The 27,914-nt window shown below is 38.6% G+C and overlaps 1 protein-coding gene across 1 annotated transcript in view; it reads right to left on the bottom strand.

Annotated features, from left to right (window-relative positions):
- SEL1L (SEL1L adaptor subunit of SYVN1 ubiquitin ligase) overlaps positions 1 to 27,914 on the bottom strand; it is a 53,583-nt gene that overhangs the window by 15,908 nt on the left and 9,761 nt on the right. The window contains exons 4-13 of the mRNA XM_025918923.2: positions 15,214 to 15,381; positions 13,741 to 13,846; positions 12,561 to 12,723; positions 10,135 to 10,188; positions 9,985 to 10,044; positions 8,308 to 8,389; positions 7,789 to 7,943; positions 4,451 to 4,507; positions 2,115 to 2,183; positions 1,100 to 1,177 (exon numbers count right to left, since the gene is read on the bottom strand). Coding sequence (XP_025774708.2) covers positions 1,100 to 1,177; positions 2,115 to 2,183; positions 4,451 to 4,507; positions 7,789 to 7,943; positions 8,308 to 8,389; positions 9,985 to 10,044; positions 10,135 to 10,188; positions 12,561 to 12,723; positions 13,741 to 13,846; positions 15,214 to 15,381 — 992 coding nt within the window. The remainder of the gene's footprint in view (positions 1 to 1,099; positions 1,178 to 2,114; positions 2,184 to 4,450; positions 4,508 to 7,788; positions 7,944 to 8,307; positions 8,390 to 9,984; positions 10,045 to 10,134; positions 10,189 to 12,560; positions 12,724 to 13,740; positions 13,847 to 15,213; positions 15,382 to 27,914) is intronic.

The raw sequence follows: 27,914 nt of genomic DNA, 5'->3' as shown, positions 1-27,914 counted from the left end.
TTAAATTTTGGTGACTTATGACCATCTGTTCCATGAGTTATGATAGAAAACATGACTAATGTGTTTCTTTTTTATTAAACTAAAAGTAGGTCACTTTTTTAAACACTTTTTTTAATAGGTAGTATTTTATTTTGTTTTTTTAAATGTTTATTAATTTTTGAGAGACAGAGCGCAAGTGGGGGAGGGGCAGAGAGAGAGAGAGAGAGACACAGAATCCGAAGCAGGCTCCAGGCTCTGATCTGTCAGCACAGAGTCTGATGCGGGGCTTGAACTCATGAACTGTGAGATCACAACCTGAGCACAAGTTGGACGCTTAACCAAATGAACCACCCAGGCATCCCAAAAAGTATATCACTTTTTTTTTGTAGTTTTTCATTGGTAATCACCCTCCCCAATAAAGAAGGAAGATGCTATGGTGTCAAGTCAACAACCAGGTAAAAAGCAACACTGGGATCAGGTGGCAAAGATATGCTAAAGGTTACTGGAGTCTCACAGAACAAAGATAATCACTGTTTTGGGACCTGCAAGAGAAAAATCTAAAATTCAATCTAAACTAATAGGGACAGAGGCATCTTTTAAAAAGTGTCACAGCACTCCTTTGGGAAATACTCAACTGACATTTAGAACTAAAGTAACATGTAGTTGGCAAGGAGATAAGTACACACACTGGAGGCATACGGGGTCTTAAAAATTCATATGTAGTTTTCTCTGGGCCAAAGAAAGTCTAAATTATGTATTTAAGATTATTGAAAGTACCTAGTTGTGTAAGTTTTAAGCCTCAAATTGCAATACAAATAGGATAGATTATATGACTTTCAATTGCATTACTAAAATCAGTATTTCCTTAATCAGGAAACTTCTCAATGAAATTGAAACAGAGGCTTAATATTCAATAATTTGGTCTTCTCTATCCACCCCGCCCAACCAATAAAATGCCTTTTATTGGGAATGTTTTTTTCTAGCCAATCCATTCACACAAATCACAGGTGCTTTCAATAATTTGAGGCATGAGTTGGTTATGACTAATCCTTCAGTATAATAAACTTACTAAAATAATAATATGGCACACATTTCAATATGGTAAGTCATGAGATCTTACCATGTCAGCAGCTTTCTTAAAGTAGTGAAGAGCTGTCTCGTTACTCTGTGGGACAATATCACTTCCTTCTGAATACATCTACAAAACAAAGGCTAATTTTATTACGAGCTATAACCGTCTCTCCTATAATGTATTTCTAGCTCATCTCATTCTGGTGTTTGTGAGAGATCATGAAATCTTTCAACAAAGTTTAAAATTCCCCACAGGATATTTTAGAATTAAAAGCAAAGCATTAAAAGTAAAAATTTTAGCATTATTATATATTCTTTGTCATATCACATTATGACTTCTCTATAAATATGAATACATTAAAATCAGCTCACGGATCAATCTCAAGAGGGGAATCTTTAACTCAAGGTGAATCTTTTCTCTCACTCTATCCCAAGGCAGTCAAGTGGTTGATAAATTGCTTGGGATCAGTGATTAAATGAGAAAAAAAGGAGTGTTATTACCAATATCTGCTTCCATTTCTCTTCCACCACTATTGTCCCCAGGGTAAGATAAAGGGTAGGTCTTAAGTTCAGGAAAAGAAAGAACTAAAAGGTTTCAAACACTGAATGATCAGAGTACCACGTATGGAACATGACGAAAGGGTCAAAAGAAAGAAGAATAGAAAATTAATGCTTAAACAAAAATATATGAGGAATACCAATTTCTATGCTACAATAGATGGGATGTCTGAATGTAAAGTTCTCAGGCCCCAAATAACTTGCTGCAATTATGTGGCAAACACTGCTGAGATTTTTCTATTTGCAAGAATTTCTGTGACATATTTATTCTGAGCATCCTAACCTTAGGATTTGTTATAGATGAAATACCCATTGGTTTATACTGTATTTGTTTTCAAAATAACGAAAAAGGAAGTTTTTCTTACTTTGCCACAAGACACAACATCCTTGTATTGAAACCTCATTTCCACTTTATTTTTGGTAAACTGTAGATCCTAAATACAACATGTGCTTATTATGCAAACACCTCTTGCTGTTACATAATATGTTCACAAGACATACAGTACCTTTCCCAAGAAGGCCATAGCATGTGAATTGCCAGCATTGGCTGCTAAATTGAAGTAGTCAAATGCTCTCTGTGAGAAAAGAATTTATTAAGATAATTAGTTTTTATCGAATCTATCTGCCTTTGGCTTTTAACCAAAATAATTATTTCAGGAACATTTAAAAAATCTTGTAATATTGCAGTTATCTCAGTTTAAGTAAATAGCAACATGACATCTCTTGGCTGCTTAAGGTAACCCCCCCCCCCCCCACCGCCACCCGCCGAATCTCATATCCAATCCATCACTGAGTCCTGTAACTTTCACTACCAAATTCCTCTTGAATCCACCTACCATCCCCCACTACCACCATTCTAGGCTAAGCTACACTATCTTGCCCTGAACTTATGGATCACTCCCTTCCTTGATCTCCCTTGCTTTTTTTCTTGGGTCACCTAAAGCAACAGATATTTGTTGAGTTAATGCAGTTATATATTGGGAACTCAGTTTATTTCTTCTGTGAAGGTACTGAAAAAATTGATCACTGTGTGAATGTTTCACAAGTCGGTACCATACACCAAGAATATTCCAAAACTTGTATAAAAGGTATGCAGCAAACTCACCGTCCAGAATTCTGTACCTGACATTTTTATTAACTGATTCATCTGGTCTAATGATATACATTTTAAAGACCTATAGACAATGAAAGCTGTCAAAATGCTGTCTGGAAAAAAAATTAAAAAAATAAATAATAATAAAGCATGGGTTATCTGGTATAGTTTTAAGTGTACTCTTATCTAATTCTTAAAGTTGATGGGATATGGGAATGAAATACCCTTAATTAGAATATTTAACTGTTATGGCAGAATAACAATTATTAGTCTGACAAACATTTATCAAGCACTATGTACTAGATATTGTCAGATGCTGGGAATAAAGTGGCAAAGTCCATGCTCTTTTGCAACTTAGTTCTAGCAGAGGAAACAACTTAATTATATAATTAACACATTTACAATGGGAAAGGGCCATAAATACAGATTTTCAGAAACTGTAACTGTGGTACATGACCTATTCCTGGAGTGGGGTTAGGGGTCCAGGGAGATACTTTGGGGTAAGAGACACTGGAATTGAATTCTTCAGGATAAGGAGGAATTAGTTACATAAAGAAAGGAAGTAGAATAATATTCACTCTATACAGAGAGACTAGTATTCCAGAAATCCGGGGATAGGGAGGTTCTTGATATTTTCAAAAACCTGAGAAAAGGTCCATGTGCCTGTGACTCAAAAGGCCAGGTTTTGGTCTTTAAGTGACTGGAAATTATGGAGCACTCAAGAGTTTTAAGCAAGGGAACACAGTATCAGGTGTGTGGCTTACAAATACAGGCTACTGCTTAGCAAATGCAAGCAGGAGATGATTCACACAAGTGGTAGGTATACTGATAGAAGGGAAGAGATGAGAGAGATTTCGGGCATAAAGCAGACAAAAGCTGGTGACTGGATATAGACCTGACTGCTATAGTTGTATATTCCTTAACTGCTCACAACCTCAACAATGACTGTTCCTCAGTTCTATGAAATATTTTCTTTTATTTCTTTAATGTTCATTTTTTTTTGAGAGACAGTGATAGAGTGCAACCGGGAAGGGGCAGAGAGAGAGGGAGACACAGAATCCGAAGCAGAAGCCAGGCTCTGAGCTGCCAGGACACAGCCCGATGTGGGGCTTGAACTCATGAACTGAGAGATCATGACCTGAGCTGAAGCTGGATGCTGAACCAACTGAGCCACCCAGGTGCCCCTAAAATATTTTCTTTTTTTTTTTTTTTTTTGATTTTTTTTTTTTCTTTCAACATTTATTTATTTTTGGGACAGAGAGAGACAGAGCATGAACGGGGGAGGGGCAGAGAGAGGGAGACACAGAATCGGAAACAGGCTCCAGGCTCTGAGCCATCAGCCCAGAGCCTGACGTGGGGCTCAAACTCACGGACCGCGAGATCGTGACCTGGCTGAAGTTGGACGCTTAACCGACTGCGCCACCCAGGCGCCCCTAAAATATTTTCTAATGGGAGTTTTAAGACATACTTCTATCACATACCTATAGGAAACCAAGACACTGTGTGTGTATTTTTGGCAGTATTGAGAACTAGGTTTCAGAATTAAAAAAGCCTTTCCCACCACTATGAGGTATAATCACATTTTTAGTCTTCAGCTTTCTCAGGGGTTAGTTGGATCTTAAAAGATCGTTTGTGAAGATTATCTAAATAACACAAACTTGATATTGTCATTGACTGACAAGAAATACATCTGGGGTATCATTTCCATCTACGACATGAAGTGCAAAGCCCCGGGAATAGGAAAGTTACCTGATGATTTTGTTCTACTCCACGGCCTCCATGCAGATGCAGTTGTCCCAGACCAACCTGAAAATTAACAAAAATGAGAAGTAAATGGTAGCATCTGGTGTGTAATTACAATTACAAAAAGGTTTCTGTTCATCATTCAAAAATTTAAAGACTTAGTCTTAACTCCTGAAGATATTACTCTACTTTAACCCTACATTTTCTAAGAACTGAAAATGCCTGCTTTTAATTACAAGGCATCTTTCTGAAATAAAACATTTATTGCAGGCAAACTAAAACTGAACTTGTCACCAGGGAACCTACTCTAAAGGAAACACTAAAGGATGTGCTTTAGGAGGTAGGAAATTTATCCTGGGAAGCCTAAAGATGCAGTAAGAAATAAAGAGCAATGGAAAGTTAAATTTGTGAGTAATCTAAATTATATGGACTGTATAAAATAATATCTTGTGGAATTCAAAAATTGACAGAATTAAAACATACAGAGTACTCTAAAGTTTGCACTGTCCAAGAAATGGTAAAAAGTGCTCATTCATACTAAACTTTGATAAAAGAGTAGTAAAACAAAGTCCAACTATCACATTAGTAGAAGGGAGGAGAAGCAACAGCAAAAACACTCAAACCAAAAGAAGGTAAGAGAGGAGAGATAAAGAAGCATGGAAAAGCATTAAGGAAAGAAGGCAAGCAAGATAGAAAATTTAAACTTGAATATATCACAAACTACTTTCAACTAAAAGACTGTCAGAATGGATAAAGATATAAAAGTAGTCTTCTGATGCTTCCAAGAGACGTATCTTAAGCACAAGAAGTTGAATACAAAAGAATACAGAAGATACTCCATGTAAATACTAACCAAAAGAAAGTGGCATAGCTAGAAGCAGGCAGAGTACAAAAGCAAAAAATATTTCTTGACATAAAAAGAGAACATTTCATGATGTGCAAACTAGTTTAACAAAAAGATAACAATATTAAGTTTAAGTGCACTCCACCTGGCCTAAAATACATAAATCAAAATTGACAGAACTACAAGAAGACAGAGACAAATCCACACCACAATGGGAAATTTAAACAATACTGTCTCAGCACTGGACAGAAAAAGCAGACAAATTCAGTAAGGATTCACAAGATATGAACAATAGCATTAAGAAACATGACTCAACTGACACACAAAGAACACTATACCCAAAGACTGGAAAATTCATATTCTCTTCAGCATACAGTATTTGCCTAAACTGACCAAGTGACGGATCATAAATCAAGTGTCAGGACATCTCAAACAACTGAAATCATGCAGAGTATATTCTGACCATGGTGGATTAAGCTAGAACTCAACAAAAAAAGGAGAAAATCCCCATTTATATGAAAACTAAGCAATTCACTTCTAAATTTACACATGGGTCACATATGAATATATGAGAGAATATTGAGAATATGACAGCGGGAGAATGTATTCTACCAGATATCAAGATCCATTAAAGCTACAGAAATTTAAGACAGTACTGGCATAAGACATGCAAGAGAATATGCACAGAGCATTATTTGCAATAGCCTGAATCTGGGGAGGAGTAAAGTGGGTAGGTAAGCTGTGGGATTTCATACAATGAAATAACCACAGGGTAATGTAAATGAATTACAGCTACATGAAAACACATGGATTGATTTCATAAACAATGCTGAGCAAAACAAGCTGATTCCAAAAAATATGTAGGATTTTTTTTTTTCCACATAAAATTCAAAACCAGGCCAAACCAATCCATAGTGTTAGAAGTCAGTTCAGTGGGTTACCCCTGGGGAAGAGGGGGCTCCGGGATGCTAGCTGTGCTACACAGGATGCTCACTTGGTGATAATTCAGGGGGCTGTATGCTTCAGATTTATGTACTTTTCTATATTAAGGTCATAATTCAAGTAGTAAAAAAAAGTAAATGATACATAATACCACATATGGATTTTTTTCACTTGAGTTTTCCACTGAATACACTGAAGTATTCTATATTCTACATAGTTTTTTAATGGTTGCATAAAATTCCATCACATGGAAGTGTCATATTTGAAATAAGTAGTTCCCTATTTTGAGGCATTTAGATGGTTTTGAATTTTAACTGGTTTCTCATATAAAAGAAAGATGTTTAATTAGACAAGATAACTATTATAATTTCCATAAGCTAAGATTTAGGTATTCCACTGCAGGTTTTCTTTTAAATTTAAAAAATTTTTAATATTTATTTTTGAAAGAGAGAGAAAAAGAGCAGAGGAAGGGCAGAAAGAGAGGGGGAGAGAGGATCTGAAGTGGGCTCTGTGCTGACAGCAGAGAGCTGGATGCGGGGCTTGAACTTACGAACTGTGAGATCACGACTGGAGCCGAAGTTGGACGCTTAACCGACTGAACCACCCAGGTGGCCCGTTTTTCTGTTTATTTGTTTTGTTTTTTAAACCTAAGATTCCCTTCTGTTAAGTCTCAAAATTAATTGTTCTCAAAAAGCATCTAATGTTTATCTCTAAATTTCTAAATCAGAAAAGATCTGTTAAATTTCATAGAAAAAAACAGGCAGATGTTGAAGTTCTCCTTTTTGTTTTAGGATTATCAAATAATCCATGAAATAACAAATTATACATGGTGTTTTGATTGATATACTGTACAATTTGCATTGAACTGGGCTACTTCAGTTGATGACCTTGAGGAAATTATGGTCTACGACAAGCAAAGGAAACATGAACAGTAAATGGCTCTGAAGGGCATCTGAAATTATAAATGTTCCAGAGATTTTTTGTTTAAAAAAAGTAGCAGTTTTCATCCTTGAGGACTCTAATAAGAGCCTCATCATCTGTAAAACTCTGCTCTTTTCAAGCAATGGTTTTCAACTGTGGTGCAATCACGGGGCCAGCTTCTAGGAACACATGCCTAGTCTACATCCCAGATGAATCCTAACGGAAATGGAAATGTCTTTTTTTTTTTTTTTTTAAAGTTTATTTGAGAGAGAGAGTGAGCACATAAGCCAGGCAGGATTAGAGAGAAGGAGAGAGAGAATCCCTAGCAGTCTCCATGCCATCAGCACACAGCCCAATGAGGGGCTTGAACTTACGAACCGTGAGATCATGACCTGAGCTGAGATCAAGAGTCGATGCTTAACTGACTGCGCCACCCAGGCGCCCCCCAAATGGAACTTTTTTTAAAGTACCAAGAGTCCTACACTCTAAAAAAAACAAAAAAAGCTCCTCCGGTGATTCTAATATATAGTTAATAATCGATCAGAGCAATAAAAATGTTTCCAATAGATGTAAGTTCTTGCCCGAGACTATAATATAAAATGCAGTAAGATATACCGTGAGATGTTTAAATACATACCTGTGCCTGTACATCACCTTTTTCAGCTAGGAACTGATAATACTGAATTAAATCTTCTTCCAGCATTCCACTATTCATTCCTGGATTTTCCACCTCGTCAGGCAGCCGTATTCTCTGTACTACTGAGCCTCCTGTCAGTGAGATGTCACTAGCAACTGAAACAAGGGGACGAAGTAATAACATGGAGGAAGGTCAGAAGCATTCTTCCATAGAAAAAAGTATCATTTCAGCTGTCAAATGTTGACAGACCTTATGCAAACAGTAATCTACAGATTACAAAATAGTAATCTACAGAAGCCTAGTTTTTTCGACAAACTATTTAAGAAGTGGAATCCAAAGCACATGTGCACATACACACACAAGTTCTTAGTCAACTAGGGTAAAGACCATTCCACTTAAGAGAGTCAGTCACGGTTATTTCAAGTAGTACAACAAAAATAGATGTATTTAAAGTTAAATCCATTTTGGTTTTTGTTTCTTTTGATACGGTGAAAGGCAAAAAAAAAAAAAAATAGATACCATGATTGGCAACAAGACGATAGTGAGTCAGTGCCGATTCACAGCTCTGGAGGACTCCGATGCCGGCCCAGTACCGGTAACCCTGTGAGACAATCTCTGGTGAGAAGCCTGCAGTTTCACTGGAGCTCTCGTTGTAACAAAGAAAGCCACCTGCACTCAGGATGTAATTCTATGGTTCCTTGATCCCAGTACATCACCACCTCATTCATCCTGAGTTTTAAGTTCGGCAACTCCAACAACTAGACTATAGCTAAGCACTAGGAAATAATGAAGTTCCCACAGAAATCAAAACAGATGCCATGAACCTTATGCATGAACTCTGCGTATCTAATGTGTAAAAGAAAATTACTTGGGCTCTTGCTAAGAACACATAATCTTATTTTAGACAGGATTTTAACCAAAACAGGGTTGATTTACTAAACCAGCAAAGAAGCAACAATTAGCAAAACAGGGAAAACAAACGATTACTGGATGCAGGCAAAGACACCAGCAAAAAATGATTTCAGAAGGAGGGGGAAGATAGTGAATTACAAAGAACATTAGATGCAAAGTAGAGCCTCTTGAGTCGTTTAGCACAGACTCAACTTTACAACTGTCACAATCCTTAGGGCATTATCGTATAATTACGTGTATAATATTTCATGTTTTTATCCTGTAGCCATTATTTAAGAAGATTGGTAAATTAAAAAAAGTTATCTGTAAAAAATATTTAACATACTTTTGCCACACAAAAATAAATGCTTCAAATTTCTGGAAAATTCATCTAAAAGCAACTTTTCAATTACTGTTTGAGGAATAAATGTGACCACAGATGAAAAAACCAATGGGAAAAAAAGCTTCAGAACTAGTGAGGAATGTTTCAGAAAGCTAGAGCAATATCCTTGTTTTTCAGTGGCTTTAACTACTTCAGCAGTTTGTGTCTGTCACAGACAAGGTCCAAGCTCCTTGGCAGGATGTAGAGTTCACTTACGTGATTCCTGATGCACTTCCTGGCATTCTCCTCTCCAGCAACTAAAAAGCTTGTATTTTCTTGCAAGCACCATGTTTCCTTGTCGCTGTCCCTCTGTATATATTGCTTCTGCTATATGGATGCCCTTCCACTTTTATTCACTCACTACTGTTTATCCCTCAAAAGTTACTTTGTTTCTTTCCTCAGAAAGAAACTTTCTTTTAACCTCTTTCCTTTAACCTCTCCTTCTGACACCAGTGTGAATTAAGTGCCTTTCTAGGTGATTCTTGTACTGTAATGATCTCCTTACTCATGTGAATATAAATGTAAAACAAATCAATGTTCAATGGAAAATCAACTTAAATGTAAAATCTGTGAAAACTCAACCTAGGAAATGTAAAATCTGTGAAAACTCAAGCCTGACAAACAAGCTTCCAACTTACAGAAAAAAAAAAAAAAAAAAGAGCCATTTATCAGATCTCTATTTTAAGGGCAATCAGCCAAACTAATCATTTTAAAGAAAAACTGTGGACTCTACAAATTTTCATCCACATGTAGATTCAAGTGTTATATCTGTTAATAAGAATTTAAAGAACGTTCAACTGAATATTTGATCTGAATGAATATAAGCAGATCTTGTTCATGAAAGCTAGAAAAGTTATGGCTCCTCAAAACCCAAACATTCTGCTACTCAATGTTTCTAAGTCTTCCCCTGAAATCTTACTTACCAAAACCATGTGTGCTATCAGGTTGCCCCCAAGAGCTCCAAAAGTGTAATACACGAGGGCCTGTGAAAGAACAAAAGACACTTAACTGATCATAGGCACACACTGACCCAATTCAAATTGTTGTACATGATAAAGTTTTCATATTATTACCTTTGCCTGACTTGAATTGACACCAAGTCCAGAGGCATAGAGAAAGCCAAGGGCCTGAAATAAAATGATAAAAGTAAGAATTCTTCCCTAGTGGAAGTGTATCCAGCAGAGACATGGTTTTATGAACTACGAAAAGACGCAACAATCTTTAGATGCTGAAAGACTTGAATCCCCAAGTATGTACAACTGTGGAATTAAAGAGACTCAGAAATGCATTCAAGGTTTTACACAATGAAATACAACTTTAAACAAATAGTCTACCTTGAAGATTAAAGACAACTTAGTAAAATATTAACTAGAAAAACAAAGCTGAACACAAACGTGGCTTTTACTTTATCTTGATCAATAGCTATTTTGAGAACCAAACAGCCCCTATAATGATATAATGATCAACACATTACCTAGCAAAGGAGAAAACACAATGAAAATGGTAAGAGACTACCAAGATAAACTATCCTAGCAATAAAAAGGGGCAGCAAGGGTCAAGTTGAAGGGGTCAACAGAGAAAGGTCACTTTACAATGCTAAAGCACACACACTTTTTCATTAAAAAACAACAACAACAACAAAAAAAACCCCCAACCAACCAAAACATGCATTGGTAAGGTTCTAATCTTTGCCTTCTGAGGACAATCCTTGATGACACGAAAGTATAAGCTGAAGTTAGAAAGGCAGATATATCACGTGCCAGTGCTCATCAAAATCTATGAGCTCTTTTATATTTCCCAGCCTCCCTTGTTCTTGGGTGGGGCCACATGTCTAGGATGCGGCAAAAAGAGATGTGAACCATTTTTAGGTGTGGCCATTAAAAACTTTCCAGAGAATCCTCCAGCCCTCACTTCTCCTTTCAGGATGGCTCAAAGCCCTACGTTTCAGACGGTTGCAGCTATGTGGCAGAAGCAGCCCTTGACTGAGTCACCATCTGGAAGACAGGACGCAGGCAGGGGAACTGCACCGACCCTGGCATGCACAAGGAATAACTCTCTGTAGTGCTGAGCCACTGTGATTTGGGGGCTGTGTCTGTTACATCAGCTAGAATTAATTACCACGGAGAGAGTGTTTTGCAATGTACAACATAAAGCACCGTGGCACGGTAAGGTGCTATTATTAGAGGGAAAAGATGCCTTAGAAGAAAAACCATACTTCAGAGCCAAATGTGTCTGCAGATAAAGAATGTATGTGTGAATTTTATATAAAATGACTTAAAGAAGGGAAAAAAAGCTTTGAAAACAAAGGAGGAACAGTTAACATATAACCTGTTTATAAATTAAACCACGACCATGTTAGAGCTGCAGACTGGTTAGGTATTCGGTCCTACAGAAAACTATGGTCACAATTCCTGTTATTGTTTACACAGTCTGAAAACAGACCTCCTCTGTGACTAGAAATTTTATATTTAAGCATATCCCATACCTTCAATAAACCTGAATTATTGAGAGCATTTAAAAGAAATGGGGTGGCCCCCTAAATCCAGCTGTCAATCTTACTATTACCAAGGGGAATTAAGCAGGTATCATGTACCAACTGGTGTGATGCAGTCTGGGATACAGAACACCCCCCATAAGGCAGTCTGGGCCAAAAGTATTTTCCTTGTGTTCATCAGCCTTTAGCTGTAACATCCTCTGTAGGAAACAGAGATGAAAAATGGGTCTTGTTTCTAACACAGATAAGAAAGAAAAGTGGGAACTGTGCTAGCAATAAAGACCAAATATAAAGTGTAGTCCTAGGCTGGATGCTGCTTTGGACAAAACAAGGATAAAGAAAATGTTTTGGTTCAACACCCTATGAATACTGTGTGGGTATTACATTTACCAGAGTGCAGCAGTGAGGGCTATTCACTGGAGGAGCAAGTAATGGAACAGAAGACTGTGCATCTCGTTTTAATAAAAAATTCACAGTGTAAATACACAAAGAGAAAGGTCAAGAAGGGTGTGCATGCAGTAACATGTTACCAATGTTCAGATCTGGGTGGTACAGATAGGATGCTTACTTTCTTAGTATTTTTTAATTTGTATTTCTAGTTTCCTATAATGGACATGTACTATAATGAACATTTAAAAAACCACCAAGATTACCAAAAGCTGCAGCATCTGAAGTTTGGAAAAAGGGCAGTGGGGAGTGACTTCAGATAAAAAAAAAATAATCACCTTCATGTTTCACTCTTTACAGATTGAATTTGGAAAACTACAAATATAATTGTGGTAAGATGCAACCTCAAGAACGCCGTAAGTGACCACAAGTGTTCTCAGACTAAGGAAAAAGACTGTCTGAGAAGATTGGTAAAATGATCTGCTGCAAAATTAGTATTTAAAGATATTCTACCTCGCAGCCATCCTTACTAAATGAAGGCAGACCATCGAGAGTAAACTGCTGTGAAAATAAACAAGTGCTGTGTGCCAAGAAATTCTGCCGTGGAAGTGCACTTACAGTTTGTCCCTTAGGAGAGCCTTCCTCAGTCAGTTTCTCAAACATCTCTTTAGCTGCCTGGATATTCTGTGTCAGGTAATCACCAAACAAAAGAGCATATGACACTCTCTCCAGGGCCTTGGTATGGTTCATGCCTGCTGCCTTTTGAAGATACCGATAGGCTCTTTAAACACAAGCAATTAAAAAACAAAACAAAACAAATTAGCAATATTTTGGAACTACTATTAAAATATATATATATATATATATATATATATATTTTTTTTTTTTTTTTTTTTTGACAAAATCTGGGGCGACTGGCTGGCTCAGTCAGAAAAGCATGTAACTCTTGATCTTGGGGTTCTGAGTTCAAGCTCCACATTGGCTGTAGAGATTACTGAAATAAAAAAAACTTGAAAAAGTTTTTTTTTTTTTTTTTACAAAAGCTAAAATGTAGAAAAATTAATTTCCCTGTTCTATAGAATCCTTCTGACATTTGATTTCTACTAAATTGTGTTACTTATATATGTAGAAAGCATTCTGGCTACTTTTGTTTTTATATAAAGTACCAGTTCTGTTATTCCAATATTTTAGAACAGTCTAATTTTAAAAATTTCTATTAAGAAAGTTATCTAGATTTGCAATGACAAATTATAATAATGTGGTATCCAATAAATAATCCAATGATAACCATGGCAATTTTCTTTTAAAATCTTTGCACAGACTATAACAAAAGTCAGCTAAAACTAAAAGTAAGGCACATAAAATGTTGGAAGACAGTCAACTCATCTCATATTCTTTCCAAATTCCTAAATTCTAGTCTTTGTCTGCAAGATAATTACAAAGCAAAAACAAAAAAACAAAACACCTAACAACAATTCTTTTTGTTTTACGTCATTTTGAAATCTGAACAGTGTAGGTATTCTTGGCTCTCAGAAACCATTACAGCTTTAATCAGTTCCCTTGTGCTTATTGTTCATTCTTGTGACGAGTATTTATAATGTTTTAATCCCAACAAGCTGAAATCTGATAAAAGTAGTGGCCCTAATATCCATATTACATAGTAGGTTTTCTTATAGTACAACTTAAGAAATCCTGTCTTTGGGAGTAGACTTCAAAAAGAAAAAAATACCACACTTTAGCTTTTTATCTCAGTAATGGCCTGTGTTAGGGGAGGAATGGACTTGGTAGTGCTACCTACTCTCGTTTTTGGCTTTTCTTATTGCTTCCATTGAGGATTTTCATCCCAGTCTGGTACATCACTTCTGCTTCCTGCATTTGCCGTCTTTTAGCAGCCTCTTCTTCAGCTAAAAACAAAATGTCAGATGCTTTTAAATGTATTTTAATTTTATACCAGTTATGTATCAAACATCAGTATATATTTTCTGTTGGGTAGTCATACAAACACAATATTTCACTATTTCCAAATCTGACTTTAAAGACACATGTTTTTTGTGTGTGGCCTTTATCTGACAAAAGAGGACTTAAAAAAAAAAAAAACTCATTGAAATCACTTTCTTGTAAAGAAAGCAATTATCAACCTGTTTTTGGAAGGTGCTTTCCTGCCAGTAATTATAAAACTTTTTATATAATTCAAACTAAAATTCCAGGAGGGCCTTATGATTATATACCAAGGTGAGCTAAAACCAGGACAGAAGAAGAGTAAAAAACAATAGTCAGAAAAATACTGTTGTAGTCAAAGTACTCTTTAGCCTTACCTGAAAGGTTGCATCTTTACAAGGAGAAGATATCTGACTAATTACATAACAAAAAATAAAAAGGATTTTTATTAAACAGAGATCTTGATTTAACAAGTTCTCTGTACTTCCCAGTGTAGTGATATAACACTGGAAATCATAGCATTGGTATAGATGTCCCAAATTATTTTGCTACTATAGTGGAGCATTTTAGCAGAAATCTAGAACTCATCAAGAGACATTTGAATATTTTGTTAGGAATATTTATAGAAATAGAAGAGACTACTTCTTGTAATATAACAACAAAATTTGATGTATTAAACAGGAATACCTAAATCATACTGGCCCACATCTGAAGGTAGACTATATTTGGCGATATCTCTAAGGAATGCCTAAATATTCTATCAGAACCAGTACTTTGAAAATGTTACCTGGTAACAAAGGAGGTATGTTCAAGGTTTTCTGTTGTTCTTTGACAGAAAGTTTTACCTGAAAACACGGCTTGCCTTTAGAGGCAATACTGACATTAACGTTTCAGGCAGTTAAATATACTGTATCTACCAAATATTCCCTTAGCACAGCACATTCCACTCAAAGTTATTTTAAAAAGGTATTATTTTTCTTCTAAGTGCTATTAATTAACCTTCAACATAATGTTCTGTTTCCGTCATTGCCAAAAAATGTTTTACATTAATTAATTTAGCAGCCTGCCCGAGGGTTTACGGGACAACCTGTGCACACCAACGGAAAATCACCTCTAAATAAAACACGAGTGGGATACACCGCCCAAGTGACAGCCTGGAAGTAAGTACACCGCAAGCTTCCTACTCATAAGTCTAGTCTTTAGGACCATAACTATGTCATCAGCACTGACCACTTCTGATCAAGGTGGGAAAAGGATGGCTAGAAAAAAGCCTTAAAAATGTTATGCAAGACCTAGAGCAATGTGGACACGCCTCCTACTGAACAATACTTACTTTCACAAAAGCCCCACTTTTCATCTGCCTTGTAGTCATAGGTTGTAGCACACCATAATCTGCCATCTTCCCTCCCATCTGATGTACATTCATCGTATTCCTTATCCAGGAACAGGAAAGGGAAGTGGCAGGGCTCCCCATGTGCTGTGCCTTCGATGGCGGTCAAAGCTGAAAAGATAAGAAAGAACTCTAAACATGAAGAGCACCTCTGGTATTCATGGATTTAATACTGTGCATTCTAATGATTAGAATCTGAAGACAAAAATACATGATTTAAAATAAATGGGGAACATGAAAGGGTCAGCATCAATTTTCTGTAGGGACGATTTAAGGGTGGGTCAACTTAGTGGACATGGCTGATTGACTACCCAGCTCTGTATCTAGCTTAGAATCTCTGAAGGTCTTGAGAGATGATAACCTTGGAATGTTAAGAGTCTACTGCAAAACTGCCAGCTAACTAGTGAGCAAAAAACAAGGCAAATGCAACCAAATTCCACTGTTCAGCACAACTCTTTTTTCTATCTGAATGCTGTAATTCAATTTCTTTAGTAGTATAAAGTTATACAGGTAAAGTTAATCACTCATGTACACCTCTGTGATCTGACAGCATTTTATCAGAGTACTTATCATACGTGCTGAGGTTCTTTCTTTTCCATATTCTAGCTTCCACTAGACCCCGAGCTTGTTAAAAGTAAAGACCATATCTCTAATTTGTTCTTAAGCTCTGAGTATCTTCTCGGTGCTGGAAATTATGCCAGGTGCTGGAAACGAGGTGGAGCAGAGGCCTCTGCTATACACAACTTACCGCCTAGCAAGGAAGAGAGACATTAAACAAAAGTATGATCTATGTTATGAAAAGGAAAGCCTCCCCTGTCAGGAACTGAAGTTTATATTGAACTTCACGGATATGTAGGAGACGAGGGTGGATGAACTGCTTCAGAGTGGGGTGGGAGAAGTATTATAGACAGAGAGAACCTTGTGCACTGAGAATCAAATGAAAGACAGCATGGTACAGTAGAAAAATTACAACAAGTTCAGTATGTCAGAACATGCAGTGTGAGTGCCAAGGTGGATGAGAGAAGAGGCTAAAAGCTAAAGTGGCCTGAAGAAGCCAGAGTAGGAAGGCCTGACAAATCTAATTAAGGAGCCTGGACTTTATCCTGAGAACAATGGAAATTCACTTAAGAGTTTTAAACAGGAGTGACATGCTCATATTTGCATTTTTATTAAGAGAGTGGAAAATGGAATAGAGAGAAACAAGGCTGGATGCAAGGTGACCAGTTTAAAGGTTGTGACAGCAGTCTAATTGAGAGGTAATGGTAGCCTGAAGGGGACAATGGAATGAAAGAAGTGGATGTACTCAAGTGATCCAAGGAAGCAAAAACAGTATCACTTACTGACTAGGTAGATGAGAGGGGAGAGGAGTCATGGAACACTCCTAGGTATTAGGCTTCAGGGAGTGAGGAGATGGCTGTCTTCACTAAGAGAACACTAAAGGAGGAGGTTATTGGGTAGGGATGAAACGGATCAGGGGCAAGTTAAGTTTTGATCCTGCTACATTCAAAGTGACTACAAAAAACAAAAACAAGATGTCTTAAGACAACTGGAGGAAGTTCTCCAGTTCCCAGATATACTGGAGGCCAAGAGTATGCATAAGAATGCCAAATGAGAAGTACAGGAGAAGACCAGCGGGCCAGGGTTGAGCCTAGAAGCATACATGGTTAAGGGTGAGTACATGTCAACTTCCACTGGTTGATTTTACATGGAGAATTTAATTAGGCAGCAGAGCTTAGTGATTAAGAGTAGAGATTCTGGAGTTAGAATGCTTGATTCAAATTCTACTGCTTATTAGCCGTGCACTTTGAGCAAATTATTTAATTTCTTCATTTATCTGTAAAATTATTTGCAGATAACTGCCTTATCTACAAATAGAGATAATAGTCCTTGCTGCATAGAGTTATTCACAAAGATGAACTGAAATAATACATGTAAAGGACCCATCATGGTGCCTGCCACTTAAGGTAATAAGCATTCAAGAGATGGCAACTGCTATTATTATAGGCACGCCTGCTCTGAAAGGCTAGAAATGTGCTCTCCTTCTTTCCAGGGCAAAGAAGAGTACATATGAAGATACTAATTTGAAAACTATTTTCAGTGAGTTATAAAAGGCAAAATAAGGGGTGCCTGGGTGGCTCAGTGGGTTGAGCATCTGACTTCGGCTCAGGTCATGATCTCACGGTCTGTGAGTTTAAGCCCCGCGTCGGGCTCTGTGCTGACAGCTCGGAGCCTGGAGCCTGCTTACAATTCTGTGTCTCCCTCTCTCTCTGCCCCTCCCCTGCTCATGCTATGTCTCTCTCTGTCTCAAAAATAAAAACATTAAAAAATTCAAAATAAATTTCAAATGGTTTACCGGCAGGTAAATGTCATTCACTATCCTGGTAATTACTACCAGGGACAAATACTTTGACCTATCCATGTTTATAAGAAATGATCTTTAGTACAGCATATAAGCTGTGCTAAAGTGTCCTTTAGTAACAGCCCTATAGGGGTAACTTTAACTACAGAGTTTGAAAAAGGCACTCCTATGCACTGCTACTAGATTCAAATTTGCTTGAGAAAAATAGTATCTGTAAAACAGTAGTTTGTAAACTTGAATTTCAAATTAAATAATGTAATAGGTTAAAAGAATACTTAATTTTTGCTATGATAATAGAAAAAAAATAGCTTGTCCTAAGAATTCTCATTTGTCAAAGCTTTCTAAGGGGTGCAAATATATGAAAGAATTCTGTTTCATGTGATGAAACTATGCCCCAGCAAAGAAACTGGAAAGAACCCAAAGGTTTTTGGCAACAAAGGGTTTTAACCCAAGTGCTGAATCAGCACTAACTTAAGTAGAAAGAAACCCCAGGGTGCATGTACTTCACCAATTTAGTTAAAGTGAATCTCGGTCTAAATAATGTGTTTATTAGTAAGTAACTAGAAAGAAAATTTGTATCTCTCAGCTACATTCTCTAAGCCAAATCACAACAGGGAATTGCTACTACCTTTTAAACTGGTTGTAAAGTCTTCTAAAAGTTCCTGACCGGGACTTGCTAGTTCTAAGTCAATTATCTCAAGTAGATATTCTTACAATAGCATTATTATTCAGTTAATTTTCTTTCCATGAAGATATTCTGCAACAGTTTCAAAGCTATCATTTAAAAAACTGCCACAAAAACAATGGTAATCACTGCTCTGGTGCAATGAAGCAGACTGATTATGCAATTTAAGTTAATGATACCAGTAGTCAAACCTGACAAAATGAAAGGGGGAAAAATGTGTCCTTAAGTCAATTCTGCACCTTCCTGTGAAAAATCACATTTTTAGAGGATTCATATTTTGACTCTACAATGATGACACAGTACCACTATCTATTTAAACCCTGACAGTAAGATATTTATGATTTATGTTATATGAAAACTTATGATAATTAACAGACTGCTTTATATTTAAACTAGTAAGGATTTGCTCTTGCAAAGTCAGTAAAAATCATTCAAGATAGCTAGAAAAAGTTAAAAAAAAAAAAAAAAAAAAAAAAAGACAATCCAAAACAACCCCAAGCCTGAAATCATTCAGCGCTGGCCAGAGTCTGGGTATATGGGAACCTTCATACTGCTGGCAGGAGTATAAATTAGTACAAGCTTTTCACGAGGGACCTTTAGAAATACCTATTAGCATTTAAACGGTCCATACCTTTGGATCCCATTTTTCCACCTCTAGGATGTTTACTTGTAAAAATGCTCCCAATAAGGATGCAAAGAGATATGTGTAAGAGAGTGTTTGTATATAAAGATATAAAACCAACAAGAACTCAAACGTCTATCAATAGGAGATTGGTTAAATCAGCGACAGTGTGGCCATTACACGAAAACCTGGGCAGCAATACAGATGGAAGGTCACTGGGGAGGAGTGTAGATGGAGCAGAGGATCAAAGTCTGGGTGTCAGGGCAATCTTGTATTTGAAGGTCAGGCAGATTCCAGGGAACCAGCAGCTAAGTGAAGAAACTATCTTCAGAGTATGAAAAAATATGTGAGGGGTCAGTAAAATGAGGACCAAGAACTGACCAAGTATCCAGCAATGAGAATGTGACTAGAGCACAGTGGATTGACAGTTCTTGAGGGGATTAGAGCATCCCTGGAGTCAGATGAGAGAATGGGAAGAGAGGAAGTGAATAAAGACAACTCTTCCAAAGAACAATGTTAGAAAGGGGAGTAGGGAAGGAGGGAGGTTGCTAGAAGGGGTTTTGGTTTTTAAAATATAAGCTATTACAGCATGTCTGAATGCTGATGGAAAGAACCCAAGAGAGAGGGAGCAATGGAAGTTCGGCTAGAATGATGCTATATGAACTGAATTAAATGTCCTGGGAATAGCAACACCCAATAGCTTTCCCTCATTTCTAATGGTAAAATCAAAATGAAACCCAAAAAAGTCAGCTTCTTGATCCATAAAGATAAAAGCAAAGAATTTAGTTTTGCAAATTTCTCATCTTAGGAGCTTTTACACTGCCAGTAAAGACTGATACTGTATCTGTAAGTTTAGATAAGTGCTCTATTAATAAGAAAACTACTTAATCATGCTGCTTGTTTGAAGCTATCTTGCACTTCCAAGCATACAACAGTAAGTAGAATTTTAGTCAAATATATTTGTAGTAGAAAATAGTTGAAATGCAATCACTTAATCTTAAAAAGCTATCAACCATATAGTGTTGAACCATATAGTGTTCACCAATTCTAGTAAACACCAAGATAAAAACTCAACCAACCAACAAACTGAGGGTTGATGGGGCGTGGGAGGGAGGGGAGGGTGGGTGATGGGTATTGAGGAGGGCACCTTTTGGGATGAGCACTGGGTGTTGTATGGAAACCAACTTGACAATAAATCTCATAATAAAAAAAAAAAAAAAAAAACTCAACCAACCAACCAACCATCATCAAAAATCCCCAAATTACTAAAATCAAACCCAACGACAGATGATTCAAAGTAAACCCTACTTGAGATAGAGCAAATGGTATAGGGCAAATAAAGAGGTATTTACTGTGGAAATACGGTACAACAATCTCTTAGGGAAATTCCCAATGTTATATAATTTATTATAGAGATTGTTTTCACCCAGTGCTGAGAATTCTAACTACAGCTGAGAAATGACATGTTAATGAAGAAAGGGAGGGAGGAAGGAAGGAAAGAGAAGCAGACTATGCAGGAAGGCCTTGCTTTAAGGATTAAAACAATTTTCAGAACAAGAATGAAAGGTAGTAATATGGAAAATGAAAAAAACATTAAGAATTCACAAGAGAACTAATTTTAAAGGAGAAAGACAAACAAGCACTGGCCCATGTGCCCAGAAGAAAGTGACAGGCTTCATGACACTTAAGTGACAGGCACAATCAGAAACCATACAGAGTGAAACTTGCTCAGGAGAAGCAATTTAAGAGTGAGCTTCTCTGAATAATGGCTTTAAAGACAGTTCTTAGAGTTTGAACAGCACCCGGTGGAGTGCTTTTTCACAACGATGGTCTCCTAAAGGAGTTTTCTTGCACAACTAATTTCTTGCACACCCCAAAAAACAAAATAAAACAATGAAATCTTTTCATTAAAGTCACAACCTGCTGTAGGGAATGACCTATGTTTCCTAAGCCATCTATCTTCTGTTACGTCTGATCACTAAATTAAGGTTTTATTCCCAGCCACCCCCATGTGAGTGACAATGAGGTAGAAATGCCATCCTATTACTCAACCAACTTGCTTATTTCAAAGCCCAACTTAAGCATGATTTATCAAGTTTAAACTCAGTTCCTTCTGTGCCATTTGAAATAAAGCAAGATGCTCAACGTTTGACTTAATTTTTTCTTTTTTAAGACTATCCGGATAACGTGTTTATTGTTACAGAGACAATCACAGCGATAGGAAAGAATACAAAATTAAAGAAAAATCACAGTCATCTTTAGCTACCACTGCAAATTCCCTTTTTTCTACCCAGGTAAACAAACCACTGTTACTAGAAAAGTAGTTCACTTTTCTCTTTCACTTGCAAATATATAGGGGGAAAAAAGTCTTTTCTTTTACAAAAGGGACCTGTGATGGTTAACTGTGTCAGCTCACTGGGCCACAGTGCCCAGATATTTGGTCAAAAATGATTCTGGATGTTTCTATGAAGGTGTTTGTGGAGAGTAACATTTAAATCAGTGGACTCTGAGTAAAGCAGATTACCCTCCATAAGTGGGTGGGTCTCATTCAATTAGTTGAAGGCCTAACAGAATACTGACCTCCCTTGAGCAAGCAAGAGGGAATTCTGCCAGCAGGCAGCCTTTGGTTCCATTTCTCTGGAGAACCCTGATCAATACAAGGATCAAATTAAGTGAATTATTTGCAATGTGGCATTTTCACTTTACACTACTATTCTTGCAGGTGGCAGACTGTGAATTGGCTCACTCTTAACCCTTTCCTCACCTTCTATAGAGCTAGGGATGGTCAAATGATTGTCTTGGTAGTTTTACTAGTGACTTCTAGGGGAGGTTCCTGCCCTTCTGATGCAGGTATCACTTCTTCCTGAGGATCAAGGAAGGTACAGCCTTCTGTAGCCTCCTGAGGTACAGCCACCATCAGTTGTGATCACATGGAACCAACATGAAGATGAAGCTAATTTACTAAGGAGATTGAATAGGAGAGAGAGGAGCTGGAGTCCTCAATGGCATGAGCCCTGAACAGCCTATGGAACCAAAAAACCCTCTGCTTTTGCCACTTTTTAACAGATTTTGTCATTTGCAATAACAATGTTCTTTTTAAAAACTGCAAATATTCTATAATAGGAAACACCACAATGTGATCACTTCCCCTCTTGATGGCCATTTATTTATTTGTTTGCAAAAAACATTTACTGGGATAATGTGCAAAAAACAGTCACCACAGAGATGGCTGTTTTCCTCTGAAAGGTGGACCCCTGGCTAGAATCAGGGAACTTACATTTTGGGAGGGTTCCCACTACCCTAACTGATAAAAGTGACTCACTGGGCCTAAACTGTACAATGCGGTTTATGCTCAACATCTGTTTTCCTTCTGGGAACCTACAATTTTGGTACAGGCTAGGCTGAGAGTGATTACATGACTAGTCTGCATTAAAAATTCCAAGCACTGGGTCTCTAACCACCTTCCCTGGAAGGTAATATTTCACCTGTGTTGCCACACATGCTCAGGGAATTAAGTACATTCTCTGAGGAGTCCCCTGGAAGACTGCTGGAAACTTACACCTTGTTTCATTTGGGTTTCGTCTCATGCTGATTTTGGTTTGTATCCCTTCTGCTATAATCACCCAAAGCAGTGAGTACAACTACTTGCTGACTCCTCCCAGCAAATCATGGAACCCAGGGAAGTCTTGGAGACCCCAAGTCAGCTGGCATCAGAAGTAGGATTCGCTATGATGACCCTGACCCACTGAAATATGGTGAAAGCACTGTTTGGGAAAGGAAGGACAGCGGACAGGCTGTGATGAATCTTTGGTGGCCAGGTGGCTACAGGGTCATCCGTGGGGTGCAGCAGCTGAGCTGCTCTCTGTTATGAGACATAAACGTTACCTGTGGAATCTGAAAATGATAGATCCAACTCCAGGGGAGTGAGCTCACTGCTTCTGGACACAGTAGCTAAAGTGATGCCTTTGGGTTTTATGCTCTCCTCCAGATAGGAGACCAAATTCCCAAAGGTGAACGGGCCAAAAATGTTAAAAGTTTACAGTGCTCTCTCCTCCAGGTGGGGTGGAGGGGCAGGATGGGGGGGGGGTGGGGGGCAAGAGGGAATAAAACCAGGTCCTAGGGCCGGAGCAAAACTTCAGAGAAACCAGAAAGAAAAGGGAGGGAGGGAGCGCCCAAGCAGTTTTTTTTTGTTGTTGTTGTTGTTGTTTTCAGTCTAGCTGCTGCTGCAGTAGCCTCCCCTACTCCCCTTCCTCCCCTGCGTTCCAGCCTCCAGCCGGGATCTTCCCTGGCAGCTGTGATGTTAACACGTAAATGCCGAATTTATTTCTTGGCAGTTCAAGTAAATTTGCAACAAGGTAAAAAAAAGAAAAGGAATTTCTTTGGTAGCTTTGTATTTCATGGCTATCACAGCTGGATGCATGATATAAATTGACATATAATGTTTAATACTTATAATTCCATACATGCCTGAGGAATCATCTTGATCAGGAGAAGCTGCAAAAAAGAAATGTGTTAGTGGGACACAACTTCCTTGCTTTTTGCCACCAGTGGGCGGGTTGGAATTTAAACTCCTTTGAGTATTGGAAACGGAACAAGTCTCTGTAATTGCTGGGTTTTGCTATGGAAGATTTGGATGTTTGCTTAGTGAAGCCCCTATAAACAGGGAGACAGTAAGAGGTGATCTACAGATACACACTTTTAAAGTTCTAAAGAACAGGTTTTAGCTGGCTATTGAGGGCTTGTGAAAGCAGAGGTCAGACCTTAGAGCCTGAAATGCGTGCCTGTGGGGATGGGGGTGGGGGAAAGAGGGGAGAGGGAGAGAGAGAAAGGGAGGGAACTCAAAGGGTGACAACACAAAAGGTGTAGCAAAGTCACTTTGCATGTCACTTAGAATTTCTGGCCCTGCAGCATCTTGCCTTTGCTGCTGGAAAAAAAAAGCCTTTGGCTTTTAAAAAATCCTGAATTCACAGATCCTAGTTGCCTGGACTTGATTCTAAGCTCAAACCTGATGCTATCTGGGACAGGCTTCCAGCTCCAGTGTGAGCTGGACTGAACTGAAAACAGGAATAGGCTCAATAAACAGCTCGGATTCTGTGACCTCTGTACCTTAGGCCACCTTTCTGTGGGTCCCCACATTATGAGGAAATCGTGAATGCTTGGGTCACATACAAATGCTCACAGGAAAGGAATTGTTCTTCGATGGGACTACCTGAAATCAAGCTGCTGACTGGCTGCATATTTAACTTGTGACTATTGCCCCAAGCTGTAATTTGTGAGAGGGTACATCACAGGAACTATGACCCTCTATTCACTCCTTACAGGTTGAGTGGACTCCGGGCATGTCTTAATTGTGTCTGGCTCTCCTGATAAGCTGCCATCTCCAACAAGGACTGATTACGCGACCGCTTCCCTCACCTCTCCTGTGCACACACCTTAGTGCAATCTGATTATTCACTGCAGCTGTCCTCAGAGAAGGGTTGATCTTTTCTAGGCTGCTTACTGGTTATGTGATCAGGGCAAAAGGGGTGGGAAATTATGTAAACCTCTAAAACTTTTGAAAATTATGAAATTTTTTGAAAATTCAAGATTTTGTCCTGACCGATTTTCGAACATGGTGGTTTTCTGGCTCAGCTCTATAAAAATGCTCTTCTGAGATGTTCTGCCCCTCTTACACAGAACCCCTCCAAGTGAAAGGTATGGATGAGACTAGGGGATGACTAAGAAAATACAAAATTATGATTGCTGAATGGAAACACTGATTTTGTAACAACCAAGGAAAATCAACTGAAACTCCTGCACTTGGAGAGGCATGAGTGAGGGGAGAAGGCATGATGATGTTTGTATTTTTAAACTATTCCTGGAAGCTTCTTCCCCCTCCTTGCACCATTCCAAGCTGTTTAGAGTGCTTTGCATTCAGAGTGCTGAGCCTGTGCTCCTATCTGACAGGGATGACCATGAGGTAGCAGGAGGCGGCCGGGCCCTTGCACCTGCCATGCAGAAAACTTCCAGCTGTTGTCCCCACTCATGAGGTGGATGCACTGGTCTCACGGACAACAAAACTGTTTGGAGCTGACTGGTAGTCCCTCTGAAACTAAAGACTGAGCTAAGTGACTTGGACTGGAAACCCCAGGACAAGATGCCCATGGTAGGAGGCCACATCATAGTGCCTAACATATGCCCTGCTTGGGGTGCCCCAATGATGGTAAACTCTTTGTTTGCAGGGTTACTACATGTGCCCTCTGGGACTATATTTCTGTATGTGCACCCTGACTATCACGACACTGCCTCAACTTCAACTTACTGGCCAGTTGTGCTGGGCCTGAAATGATGCTTAAGGCCAGGTAAAAAGGGTTAATACAGATATTTAAGGGGGAAGCCACCTGGCTAAGGCAGGCCTTTATGATTAATGGGATTTGTTGACTGGCTGAGTCCAGGACCCATGAAGGGCATAATTGAAACCAATACTGCAGACTGTTCTCACTCTGTTGTCTGGGTCTCACTGAGAGTAACTTTGCTGTAAAGCCAAGACAGCTAATGACCAGGGGGTAGACTATGCAGAGAAGAGTTCACATAGCAGGTTTTAACTTCTGTCCTTGAAAAGACCTGCTTATAAGGTTAGCCCTTGGCTGGTGTCTGGGAACTTAAGATTTTGGAAGGGTTCCCGCTACCCTGTTAGGAGTGACTCATCCCAACTGTACAAACAATGTGGTTTATGGTGAACACCTGCTTTCCTTCCACGAGTCTGCAGTTTTGGTATGTGCTAGGTACAGAGTGCCCACATGACCACCCTCCTAAAACAACTCTAGGTGTAGGTCTCTAATGAGTGTCCCTGGTAGACAGCATGTCACCCATATTGTCACAACTTGTTGCTGGAGAAATTAAACACATTTTGTGTGACTCCCCAGGGAGAGGACCATAGAAAGCTTGCATCCAGTTTTTCCCCAGGCTTCACCTATGCATATTTCTCTTTATTGTGTTCTGTGTTCTTTTGCTGTGATAAACCATAGCTATAAATATGACTACATGCTCAGTCCTATGAGTCTCATGGAAAATCATCGAGCCTGGAGGTGTGGTCCTGGGGATCCCAGAGACAGTTGGAACTAAGTGTAAAATATTCAACAAGAAGGCAAGTGTGGCTGGAATCACGTGAGTGAAGGGAAGTGGCAGAAGATAAAGTCAGAGAGATAGTAGGGGCTTGATCGTGGAAGGCCTTATTTGGACTTTATTCTGAATGTGATAGGAAGCCACTGGAGGCTCTGAACAGGAAGGAAAACTGGTCTGGTTGCTGTTAGAGAACTGACATAAGGGGGAAAGCAGGGACATGAGGCAGGAAGTTCTTACAGACATGAGACTGTTCAACTATCCTTGGGTGGTTCAGATCCACTTCAGAAAGGAGAAACTTAAGTTCTTCTTTAAGGATGAGTAAAAATAGGATAAATTTGGGCAAGGGGGTGAGGAATGTAGTCCAAGCAGCAGGAAGAACTTGTACAAAGACCTAGAGGCATAAACTGCACGGTGTATCTGAAGAATGGTAATGGGTTTGATATCACTGAAAGAGGGTCTGGGGCAGAGCCACAGAGATGAAGTCTCAGAAGCCAGCAGGCATGCTGCATGTGGAAGATTTTGGGAATCATGCCAAGGGGCTTATGTGTCATCTCACGGGCAAATGGGAAGATACTGCAGGGTTGTAAACAGGGGAGTTATGGATCAAATTTGGGTTTTAGGAAGATCAATATGGCAGAGATGTGGATGAGAAAACAACAAAGGAAGCAAGTCTAAAAGTAAATATCATAGTACCCAGTTCTAATGTAGGTGGGACTGCACACAAAACCATGCATATATAATTTATGTTATACATGAACAGAGAGGTGACATGATCAAATCATGTTAGAAACATGCTGACAAAAGACTTCCAGCAAGCACACTAAAGGTATTTACTACCAGGCGGGTCCTTCCTACCTATGGAATGCTTTAGCAGTATGCATGTGGTATGTCTACACTGCTCACTGTACATAAACCTGGGATGTATATATTTATGAGGAATGACTTCCTAGAAAATATCACACAAGCTATGCAGTTATCCCAGAATAAACTGGAGATGTTTCATAATGGAAATAGCCCCATTCATGGACGTAACATTCCATATGCATCACTCAGAGGCTTCGTACGTTAAAATCCAGGCCAGGGTGCATCCTAGTTGAGGCAAGCAGTAGCTGGCAGCAGCCCTGGCAGTCACATACTTCTCGACACTTCACCTGTGTCTTGTGATAATTGTATCTTTGAACATATTAGTCAGGTTTGGTGCTGGGTAAGATCTCTCATTCGTTGGAGTCCAATATACCAATCTGACCCATTGGGTTTTCTCACAATATTTAATTTGAAAAGGAAGAATCAGGATGAATGATATATTTCCTAAACATACCCACCAAAAAGGGCTACCAGTACTGACAACTAAGTTGCAGTGCATGTCCCTGCTGCCTAGATTGTAGTGTCTAAATACAATTTCCACTAACAGGAATCTGGTTTGTGTGTGTGTGTGTGGGGGGGGGGGGGGGGGTGGGACGGGATGGCTGATTCATTTCTGGGTTAGGAAATGTAAAAGATAATTTAAGACATCCTACCCTGCCTGAAAAGAAAAAATGTTTAAAAGTTACCTACAATTAGTCAAAAGAACAAAGGAATGAACTTAAAGGAACTGTAAACAGGCACAACTGGGGTCACGTGAGCAATGAAGAAGGGTGATTGCAATAGCGTGAAGCACCAACATGTGAAACCCACAAATCTTTAATGATGCTCAGAAGCAAAGCAAAAGCAAACAAAAACAAACAAAAAAATGTACTCATTGGCCTCCTTTGGAGGTTACTAGGGTACCAAGTTATTATTTGAAAATACTTCAAAGGAAAAACTCGAGCATTTATCCTGCTTATAAGGACTATGTTTCAGGGTAACCAAATAGTTGATGAGGGAAAGTTTTTCTT

This window comes from Puma concolor, chromosome B3 (genome assembly GCF_028749965.1).
Source record: "Puma concolor isolate L17-30 chromosome B3, mPumCon1.1.hap2, whole genome shotgun sequence".
In the NCBI taxonomy this organism is placed as follows: Eukaryota; Metazoa; Chordata; class Mammalia; order Carnivora; family Felidae; genus Puma; species Puma concolor.
The sequence above is the reverse complement of the archived record's forward strand: the minus strand, read 5'-3'. Positions and strand labels throughout refer to the sequence as shown.